Consider the following 12,067-nt stretch of genomic DNA (forward strand, 5'->3'; position numbering starts at 1 on the left):
CATTTGGCAAACTAATCTCAAACTCATACGTAAATTGTACCTTTTAATTCCCTCTTTTTATATTCGTACCTTTTCTTTTAGAGTTTGATCCTTATTCTTTTAGCTCGAGTGTTGTACGAAAAACGAAAAACCTACGAAGAACTTTCTTTTCTGCTTTGGAATGATATGCTACATCAATGGTTTAGAAGAGGTGGCTCCATAACTACATTTGTGCTGTCCACGGGAGGAGACGATTACATTTCAATTATGTGCTTGTTGCAACGATTTCAAGGTTTTAATTACTTTAAATCCGAGTTGTGATTATTCTCATTATCATTAACGGCGAACATGAATAACGCACCAGAAACTTTATAAATTGAACTAATTAACCATACAAAGATTTGATTAATATTTTAAATACTTATCAAAAATATAAGTACGCTCATTTGCGAAGTATCGCACTAAGAATATTCGCTTTGTTTGGGAATATATTTAAATGTGAACAGCATTTTTTCCCACAATAAAAAAATAAGAAATAAGCCTGATTGGGGTCGAGCACTTGCAATGCGTGCTGAAGGCAATTTCTAGTAATTTTTGGTTATGCTATATACGTTTTCAGAATCGAAATGTCTCAAATGTCAAGTTGTAGTAAGATATAAAGAAGTTAGCAATTATTTGTTTACAAATATATGTACTTTTATTTATCTGCCGAAGGACAATTTTTCTCTGAAAACTTAGAAAGATTTCTTAATTCTTTTATCTTTAGTTTAAATTAAAGTAAATGCTTTAATTATTAATTAAATATGTTTGAATTTTTTAAGATAATGTCAGTCTAGGAATTTAAATTTATAGATTTGAATTATGAAGAAACACCAAAAATGTCTGACAGGTAACAAACTTTACTTTATCTTTCAGTTAGAAAATAAATATAAATATACTTTTTCCTTTATTAGTATTATTCTTTATGTATCTTTCCATAAATATTTAGCAACCGAATTTAAAATTTACATTTACTTAAAATATTACTTTTATATGCACGATCAAATTTACTTACTTCAAAGTGCTGAGGTTTCAGTATCAGCCATAAATGTTCATGGCCATTCAAAGAAGTTAAATACTGATTTATTGAGCATTTAATAACAGTTTTTCTTCACACTCTACATTGAAAAAATATAGTGCATTTCTCCCTTCATTCCCCCCTCCCCGTTTTTTACTAATTTTATCGTCCGAAAATCGAGAGGAGAAAATTATGGAATCATTCATTTTCCAAAGGATGTATTTACAGTAAAACTACAACAGTCATATTTGAGTCATAAATAAATTACAGGTAACTATGCTATTTCTTTAAAAGAAATTCATTCTACAATGCAATAAGAGCACATAGTAACATTAACTTTACAATAAGAGCACATAGTAACATTAATTTTACAATATCTAAGAAGATATCGTCATTTCTACTTTTTCGTAAAGAATCTTGCCTATTTTTATTGTTGACCCTGCTACTCCTTAGGCTTCAAATCATACATAAAGATTAAAGAAAGTGAATGTGCAACTGACTCAGCGAAGTCATAGAATGAATGTCTCCTCGTCTGCTTCGCCGTGAAGGGTCGATCTTTGTGTTAGGCTGGTCATTTTTGCTTAGTCTTTCAAAAGTTAGAAGCGAAAGGTTCAGGGTAGCCTTCGCAGGTAGTTTGCGTAGTTTGTCGTTCTTAAGTAAGACTAAAGCAATAACAACATGGGCAGATCCATTTTAAAATTTAGAGAAATTCCTTCTCTGTAAGCAATTAGAAAGTGAAAAATTACACGAATCTTTTTAAAATTTACAGAACCTGCCGCTTTACGCTACGGGGAAAATACGTGAGGAAATACGGTACATTTAAATAGCGACGCACGCGTTAGTATGCAGGAAACAAATTGTGACCTACATAGCAAAGCTAACAAAAAGCAATTAAATGTACTTACACTGTCCATTATAAGCAAAACTTTCTTTGCTTAGCTATAGTATCGAATGATATTCTCCGGTTTGTTTTATCACTTCGCAGTTTCTGTCATTTTTATGAAGCTCATTAGGAGAATAAAAATTAAGATAAATATGTTGTTTGCAGAAATCGCGGAATGAAACATTAGGTAATAAAATTTACAACAGAAGTAACATAACATAAAATACTGCGTTGAACAACATCAATAAAAAGTTTCCTTTAAATTCTATGGCTTCGAATCTCATGTAAATCTCCACATTTAATTTCATACGAAAGCACGCTCATTAATATCCTTTCTTTTTCAGGTCTGAGAATCCGAATTTTCAATCTGGTAATCAAACTTGTAGCGTGCCTCCTATATGTCATTAGAGTCGGTCTGGATAGAGGACCATCTTACGCAGTATGGTAAGTTACGACTTGATATATATATGGAATTGAGATCAATCAAATATACAAAATTTAACATATTTCATTATACACAATATAATGCCACGCGTAAGTTCAGTAATTTCTATATATTTGAAATACATTGAATTGAATATTACAGTACATTCAATGAAGTATTAAATAATATTAAATATATTTAATATTTTCAATGTAATGGGAATCAGTCAATCAAATATATAGAATTCAATATATTCAGTATCATTCCACGCGGAATTATTCAATATATTCAACATATTGCTTAATTATAATCAATAGCATATTGATTAATATATTCTTGAATATATTATTCAATGTAATATTGAATATACTGAAATATATTAAATATACGGAATTGAATATTACAATACATTCAGTATTATTGAATTATTATTCAATATTCTTCAATATTCTGCGGAGGATGTTACTGATTCTTCATGTTTATAGGCTGTAAAATACGAAAACGTGATAAAGTTGCCCGTACCACAAATGGGATGTAAGATAATTCACCATCCCCAGAAACTTGCGACTTGATCCCCGCTTTTCCAGTCGCCCTTGATAGATTTTTACAAAATTTCAAATTGTATAAATAATGTATGTACTTTTATACGAAAATTAATATATACATATAATATTAATATAATTGTAACATAAAAATTATAATATTGTAATTTATAATAATCTTAATATGTACAATGATATAATATGCATAGATACATTTGTGATATAAACAGTATCACAAAATGAGAACATAATTTTCTGCTTAATGCGTATTCCAAAGTAAAATTTTCTAACACCTGTGAGTTGCAAATAACTTAAATAAGCCAATGCAGTAACAATAACATGTTACTTAACGTTCTATGAGATGAATTGTCACATCCAGAATATATTTAAATTCAAAACAATTAAAAAGACTTGAAGTTTATTCTACCTTATCTCTTGTGAAAAACTAAATTAAAGTATACAAAGCTGAAAAACTAAATTAAAGTTGACAAAGCTGAAAAACTAAATTAAAGTACATAAATTTTCCCGCCAAACTCGACCTTGTGTAAAACTTAAGCTTCCTTCGAAAGTAAGTAAAAATTCAAAAGTCAAATCCGATCTGGACAGATACCACAAGCTTTACCTAGACCGCGACAAAAGACATGCTTACCAAAATAGGATTTAACCTTAATCTACAGTATTCACAGCAATTTAATTGGCAAGGCAGCGGATCACAAGTCAAGCTCTTACACTCCTACAAGTAAATTTCTAAACTTCGTTGTAAAACTGCTTGTCAGTCAAGCTCTTACACTCCTACAAGTAAATTTCTAAACTTCGTTGTAAAACTGCTTGTTGCATTTCATTAGTAAAACTTAGACATAAATACCACAAACTAAGAATTTAAATGTAAATTTATTTGAGAAATTAAGACATTTTTCTCGTTCGCAGTGAACAGGGTAGCACGTTGTTCACTGCGGACGAGAATTTCCTCCATCCTTGTCTCATGTCTTCGTGGATTAACTGAAAGACATACCTGTCTAACAGCAGAAGGTTCGAAATTCGAGTCCCAGTGAGAGGACAGCAGATTATGTGAAATTTTATGTCTCCAAACCAATTCTAACTCTTTCTACAGTGAGACCTTCTCTCTCAGTCGCCTTTTAAATAGGGAAGAATGTAAGGTTTTTTTCTCAATCATAAAATACATGCTTTCATGGAGTAACTGGAAGGCACGTACGGGCTAACAATTAGAAAGTCCGGAATTCGAATTACAGGTAGGGCATTGCATGTTTTCCACTTCTGCTCGAAAATAAAATGCTAATAATCTCTCTAACCTTAATATTTTAAACGGTCCTGTGTCCGATTCCGGAGACGGCACTGTTTCATTTTCATTTCATTTTCTTTCTTCTCTCTTCTTTTTTAGTCTGGACATGCAGGTACAAGTTCCTTTTCATCAGGAGTAAAGAAATGTGCAAATTTCTTTACTCCTGGTGGAGAGAGACCTGTACATGTTAGCCTTCGAAATCTATAGGGTCCTTACTAGCGTCTATGCCAAACACAAATCTGTTGCTTGCTAATTTTATGAATTACATATTGGTTTAATTTAAAATATAAATTAAGGATTTTAGGCTTCAGAAAAGCCCACCAGCGGCCGAAGGATAAGTCCTTGAACACTGGTAGTGTGATCCGAGGCTCGAATCTCGAGTACAGGCTGGTTGCATAAGCGTTTGTGGTTTTTCCCATGTGGGACGTGTTAATACGAGCCAGTTCCCCTTAGAATGTCTTCCACGAAGGCATCCCTCCCTCCCGTGTAGTGCCTTAGGGCATAACACATAACTAGTAATATGCTTTGGGAATGGCAGCACTCTGAGAACTATTCGAAGAACATTTTTAACATAACAAAACATTAATGATTTTAATGTCGATGTTACGGTGAAACACCGAAATCTGGAGAATGTCGAATTTCACCGGTGAATGTCAACATAGTCTCTTGGTGTATGTCCGAAATATTTTCCAAATACTCTTATTTCTGACTTACACCGGTCAATGTGGACATTCACCATGTACTAATGGTGAATGTTGAACATATAATAATATTATATTTTCTTCTCCGTAATTCAGTCGCGAATAAACGCACTTGAGACTTGAAATAAGAACTTGAGAACATGAGAACCTAAAACACACAATACATTCAAAATGAGAAAGGAAAATAATAGAAGTTAAAAACTGACTTAATTATATAGTACGTTCTAAATGAGAAAATAAAATAACAGTCATAAAAAACTTACTGAATTATGTGATTCAAAGCTTATTTATTGCAACAACTTAAATGGCACTTTATAACTTCTCTTTTCGACTTTCACCGGAAGCTTATCTTTGATTGTCGACATACACCGGTGAGGGTCCGAATATACAAGAATGTAGTGCAATATTCGATCTTTCACCAACGTATTTGGTGAATGTTTATATTCTCCGGTGAAAGTCGACATTCTCCAATTTTGGTCTTTCACGGTAACATCGACACAAATTTTTCCTAGCTCTTAATTTAGCTGTGATATGCATTGCATGGTAAAACCGGAAATGAGAATTTTGTGTCCCCCATTTTTTATAAGCTTCTATTTAATTCACTCATAGTGGAATATCTTAGCCTTGACAATTTCAGAACCATTTACAACCATCTTGCTGGAAGTTTTCATTCTCGTATGAGAAATAGTATTATCACTGAATTGCGAATTTACAGTTAACATTATAATGATGTGCAAAACATAAGACAGCTTATGGCTATTCTCAGTCCTAGAATTATTATGGAAGATTAATGTATTATTACTTTGCTTTCTTTTTCTGCTTGGTTTGTATCTTTATGTATTTTTATACGTAATTTTTATTCTACCTTTTCACATTGTTGACTATATCTGCTCCACGGCTTTCTGATGCTTCTCCCCATTTATCCATTTTCTAGTGCAAATTTTATTACTTTTTAAATTATTAGAAGGAAGAAAGAAAGAAATATTAGTATAAATCTCTATGTATGTATATAATTGTATTCTTATCAGTCTTAAGATAGTTGGGATACAATTTTGAAGCTTTGCATTTTTCGAATCGAAGTAGGGTTCGGCCATGACTTAAACACCATTCCACAAGATTATATCTTATTACAGAATACATATATCGTATTTTCCGGCGTATAGCGCGCACGGGTGTATAATTTCGAGCTGTAATGTTTTTAATTTTTAGGTATATTCGCCGTATAACTCAAATCCAATTCTTTAAGAAGAAACCTAAAAGATATATGTGCAATGCTCTTATCTTTTTAGGTTACTTGTTCAGAGATTTCTCCTAGCCTTTCGAATATGGTAATACCGAAATGAAAAGCGATGAGAAGAACAATATATGTGTGAGTTAAATGCTTTAAAGGACTAATATACCTGCAAAGAAGGTGCATTCTATTCAGTACAAGTGTGCAAAAGAATGCTTTTGTATGATTTCGAGAAAAGGGGGATATAATTTGGAGTAAAAGTGCACTTCTAACCGAAAGAATTCGTGGAATTATGATTCAGATGTTTTCTCTATCTGTGGTCAGTTGAAGCCGGAATTTTGAAGTGGACATCGAAGGTTTTTGTTCGATGATGTGCCTGAAGATAAAACGGAAGGCAAACATGACGAACTTTTCATGTTATCCGGTAATGAAAAGTTTTTAAGTTCAAAAGGTATGTCATTTCTTTTAAATAAACAGCATAAATACAGTGTCCGCCGATAACATCGCGGCAAAAACATCGCGGACGAAAACGTCGCGGAGAAAACAACGCAAGGTGAAAACGTCGTGCTACAAAACATCGTGGGAGAAAACATCGCAAAGAGAAAACATCGCGGTACAAAATATCGTCGTCGAAAATAAAGCGGTTCAAAAACTTCGCAGTTTAAATACATCGTCGTCGAAAATATCGTGGTAAAAAATAAAGTATCTACAAATCATCGCATGACGATAACATCGCAGACATGCTTTTTCAGGTTTTAATAATTGTAAATGGATATTCCCATAATGATTTGTGAGCGCAAGATGTAAAGAAAGATAATTTTTACTTTCACATTTTTTATTAACTAATAAATTTTTGCTGAAAACGTAAGAAGGAAACTTAAGCATAGAAAATTAAATGCAACTTATAGATTATACTTCTCATGAAAAATTGCCAGTAAAAACTTTATACAAAAATTATTTATTAATGGCCTTTGTTAGTTAACTATGTCGGCTTAAAATTCTATTAAGTGGTATAAGTTGCATTAATTTTCTGTGCTTAAGTTTCCTTTTTATTTTCTCATCAAAAATTTATTGATTAATAAAAAATATGAAAGTAAAAATTATCCTTCTTTCCATCTTGCCCACACAAATCATTACGGGAATATCCATTTACAGTTATCAAAGCCTGAAAAAAGCGTGTCTACGAAGTTATCGTCATGCGATGATTTGTAGACACTTTATTTTTTACCGCGATATTTTCGACGACGATGTTTTTAAACTACGAAATTTTTGAACCGCTTTATTTTCGACGACGATGTTTTGTACCACGATGTTTTAGAACTGCGATGTTTTCTCCCACGATGTTTTGTAGCACGACGTTTTCGCCTTGCGTTGTTTTCTCCGCGACGTTTTCGTCTGCGATGTTTTCGCTGCGAAGTTTTCGGCTGTAACCCATAAATACACGTAAAAATATATACCGATCAAATTTCTATACCAGAAATTTGAGGTATAACAGTGCGCGTTATATCCCGAAGTATATAACAATTCCATTTTTATGATACTTTTTTCTCATCGTTTAGTGTTATCATCCTGTTAATATTATCAAGATAGCCGTGGATAAACCAGAGTTATCAAAATAGCCGTGGACAGGCTAGGTCACATTAAACAGCGCCTACTGAAGTGCATGAAAAACTGAACCAATAAATATTGCAAAGCAACCATGAAATAATGAATCTTAAGTTCAAATCAGAGCTGAAACTGTTGCGTTTAGCATCAAAGATCTTGGATCACTTCATTTACACAACAAATTGTATTTAAAGGAATATTTCTCGATCTCAAGACATTCCAGAGGGGATTTTGTCGATGAGAATGTGATCGGTTGACTAATGGGGATTATTCTGAGACACTCCATAGTGATGGGTTCTATTACATTTGTGGTAATTCTGTCTCCGAATTAAATCGCCGGATAGAATAACTTCCTAGTGAATATTCAAACGACAACCTAATTACACCTTGTGGAGGGAAATTTGCAAATGAATCGAATTAGACGCAGTTGTTTTCTCAATGGGATACCCGAAAGCCCAACTGTTACAAAATCACAACTTGACATCTCTAATAGATTCTCTTGACACCAGTGCGAAACTGTAATGTGAACTTTAATTAAACTTGAAGTATTCATTATTGAAAAGGATAATTATGCCCACTTTTCATGTTTTAACTCTTTCGTAACTTCTGTTGTATATCCTTGATCGGAAAAATAACCAAGCTAAAATTTTGTTTAATGTATTTAAATAATTTTTTATTATTTTATTTTTATGATAAATTGATATTTTTGTTGTGTTAAATAGTTTTCGTAAATTAGCTGCTTTTATTTTTTGTTTGCTGTGGGCTCTCGATTATTCGTACTAATGCCGGGAAAGTATATCAGGATAACTGAAAAACACCGATAATCCAGAGAATAAGTTTTCATACATATTGTTCGTGTTTATTTTTTAATGCATCAGTAATTTTGTTTTGTTCGTGTTTGAGATATTTTCAGTTAGAAGACCCTGCCGCACTGCCACGCTCGCTTGTAAAAGCCTCTAACTTCTTTTGTTTTGTCTTGTTTAACAATATCACTATAGTGCCGATTCCATAGCCTTCGTCGAACTTTACTGCCGATATTCGCCACGTTCAAATCTCTTCGATTAAATTAAGTTTTTGTTTTAATGTTTAGACAACTTTCATACGCTCAGTACTTGTAGCGTGTTTTTTAGTCCATGCTCGGGCTTGTGCATATTTATTTTTTACACGCTCTCGCACATGGCGTTGTGTGTACGTGCGTGAGCACTGCCACGCACAGATAATCCGCATCCGGATGTTCGTGAAACCACTGTACTGAGTTACTGTTTTGAGACGTAGGATACAACAGCATAAACTGGAAACTGGGTGCTCCTGTTTTTGTGACTTATCTCACTTGTCTGACAGTAACATCAGAACATCTATATTTATATCTAATAAAATCTTCTTTTCTTCCTCCTTGCAACTTGAATCTTTGCTTGTTGTCGTTTCTGCTACCCCTTAGACCTCAAATCATCCATAAAGAATTAGAGAAGGTGAATATGCAGTTGACTCTGCAAAATCGTAGATTAACCCTCTGACTGCTAAATTTGTAGACCGAAATCGCTTCAAAAATTGTGTAATTTTTTTTTTTTTTCATATTTTAAATCTATAGATTTTGGAAAATTGAAAAATGAACGTTTTCTTTCTAGAAAATACTTTTTATGTAGATTTTTTATCATGAGAAACTAAAGTTGCCAGAAAAACCTATTTTAGATTTTATCACCAAAAAAAAAATTTTTTTTTAATAAATTTCAGTCGAATTACAGTTAATTTATATTTATTGAATAATATAAAAAAGCAAAATGTATAAAATTTAAGAAAATATAAAGCACGGAGGAAAAACTACCTTAGAAATGCACTTTAGTATGATAAAGTTCAAAACAGGGTTCAAGGCAAAGTCCAACTTCACAGTCTATGCACCAGATTCAATAAATCTAATTAATGATCAATCTAATTATTAATATAATCGATAAATCTAATTAATAATTCAATAATTTAATTAAGTAATCAAGATAATCGCTGAACATTTTCTGGCAGCCATTTCTGTAAGAAAAAAGCGGCAAAAAGTGAAGTTTGAGCGGTAATACCGCGTGTCTTCAAATGCCGCAGTTTAGTGGACAACTAACGATATCTGTTGGCCAAACGTAAACTAAACGTCTAATACTGTATATAATTTATTTCAATGGTTAAACGGGGGGGGGGAGAAATGAGATGCACTCCTCAATAAAGGAAGAAAAACACATGCCCGCGGAAATCTCGGTATGAGCAGATTTTGCTACATTTGAGTTGCCCGTGGAAATCATGGGATGAGCAGCTTTTGCTACATTTGAGTTGCCTGTGGAAATCGCGGGATGAGCAGATTTTGCTACATTTGAGTTGCCCGTGGAAATCGTGGGATGAGCAGATTTTGCTACATTTGAGTTGCCCGTGGAAATCGTGGGATGAGCAGATTTTGCTACATTTAAGTTGCCCGTGGAAATCTCGGGATGAGCAGATTTTGCTACATTTGAGTTGCCCGTGGAAATCTCGGGATGAGCAGATTTTGCTACATTTGAGTTGCCCGTGGAAATCGCGGAATGAGCAGATTTTGCTACATTTGAGTTGCCCGTGGAAATCTCGGGATGAGCAGATTTTGCTGTATTTGAGTTGCCCGTGGAAATCGCGGGATGAGCAGCCAGAGGGTTAAAAAAGTTTTGTAACTTCATAGTATAACGAAAACAATAATTGCATAAGCAAATGCCTTTTAAAATTTAGGGAAGCTTGTTCTGTGAACGCGCTATGGAAGGATAAATTTATGCGAATATTTTTTCTAGAACTTAGCGCTAAAACCAAAGGGGAGGGAAAATACGCTACGAAATACGGTACTCTAACACGTCTCAACTTTTATGAGCAACGATTAAATTAATTCTTTCATCAAAAGGCGAAATAAACTATACATCTCTAAACTGCATTTCAGAATAATTCGAGTATAAAAAGAACTTCAAAGTCATTACTTAGAAAGAGGTCGTAGGAAAACAGTTCGTTAAGAAACGATTGTGAAAAATCAAAAGATACAGTTTTCTTTCAAATTCTTCTAAAACCGGATTGTTTATTGAACGTAAAATGGCAACGATAACAACTCTTTTATCTTCTTCATTGAACTTCCGGAGATCTTTCATTGCCTCCAAGACATTTTTTGTCTTGTGAAAACATTCTCAGTTTAAATTCTTTTGTTGAAGCTTAGCGGAAGCTTATGTTCGAGAACAAATACCTCAAATCTTTGAGTAAATATTATTATGCGTTGAAAGGTTTCTTTGAAGAACTGCGTTGACGAAAAGGGTGTATTCGCACAGCAGAGCTAAGTTTACTATTTTACACTAAACACTTGCAGAACACGAAGCTTACATCATTGAGCATTGCGCGTACGAAAAAGATCTCGTAAAGCTAACTTTTTACGAAAACATTGTGTTAAGTGTAATTCATGTTAAGAAAGTCTGAATAAAATCATGGGTTCTCAACCTTTGTCTTGCCATCGACCTCTTTTAAAGAACTGTTTCTCTTCATCCACCCCAATGTATGATTTTCTGTAATACACAGAACAAATTCATAACGCAAACATATATAACTTGAGCACTTAGTTACACATAAACAACTTAAAAATCATTAGGTTATGAATTTGTTTACAAATGTTTTGAAAAAATGGTTTATTAGATTTATGTTTAATTATTTTTTGCAATATTATTATTATTTTATAAATGTAAACAGGGTTTCGGGGGGGAACAGAAATTCTAATTACAGGAAAGATGGATTTTAATGAATGGTATGGCTGCGTTTGTATTAATGCAGTTTTTTAATATTTGGCATAAAACTGCTTGATTTAATTTTAAAATTACCTCGTTCAAAAAATGTTCAACCTATGTCTTGTTTTGCATTCTGGTTTTGAGTGTTTGTGTTCTTGCGTTTTAATTTTTTTATATTGCATTTAAACATAAAATATTTGCACATTTTAAAAATGATATTGATTTTAAAAGGCATTAATTTTAGAGATGTTTGTCTTAAACTTACTTTATATGATTTCTTTCTTTCGACACGACACAACTTCAGATTTATAAATAATTGTGCTTTAATATATTTTTTCATTCAGTGGGAAGTTTATTGTGTCTATCAGCCGTAGTTGATCCATTGATCATCATTGAACCTTTTAAAATTTCATTCATCACCAAGGGGTCAAAACTGACCCTGCTGGAATTTAAACAAACATAATATTTAAAAAAACTTGATTTTTGATTTCCATAATAAATGATGCAGTTCCTTAAAGGTTTAATAAATGATGCAATTCTTTGAAAGAAGCAGAGTTTTACAAGCTTCTCATAAAATGTCATCTTTCTTC

General features: G+C 32.9%; 1 protein-coding gene across 1 annotated transcript in view; it reads left to right on the plus strand.

The window, feature by feature from the left end:
* The window catches only part of LOC146994998 (potassium channel subfamily T member 1-like), a 261,937-nt gene that overhangs the window by 133,240 nt on the left and 116,630 nt on the right, over positions 1 to 12,067 (plus strand). Inside the window, exon 4 of the mRNA XM_085825116.1 lies at positions 2,264 to 2,363. Within this exon, the coding sequence (XP_085681242.1) occupies positions 2,264 to 2,363 (100 nt within the window). The remainder of the gene's footprint in view (positions 1 to 2,263; positions 2,364 to 12,067) is intronic.

This window comes from Stegodyphus dumicola, chromosome 10, assembly GCF_044657685.1.
Source record: "Stegodyphus dumicola isolate Sdum_Otavi_A_Nest chromosome 10, ASM4465768v1".
Taxonomy (NCBI): Eukaryota; Metazoa; Arthropoda; class Arachnida; order Araneae; family Eresidae; genus Stegodyphus; species Stegodyphus dumicola.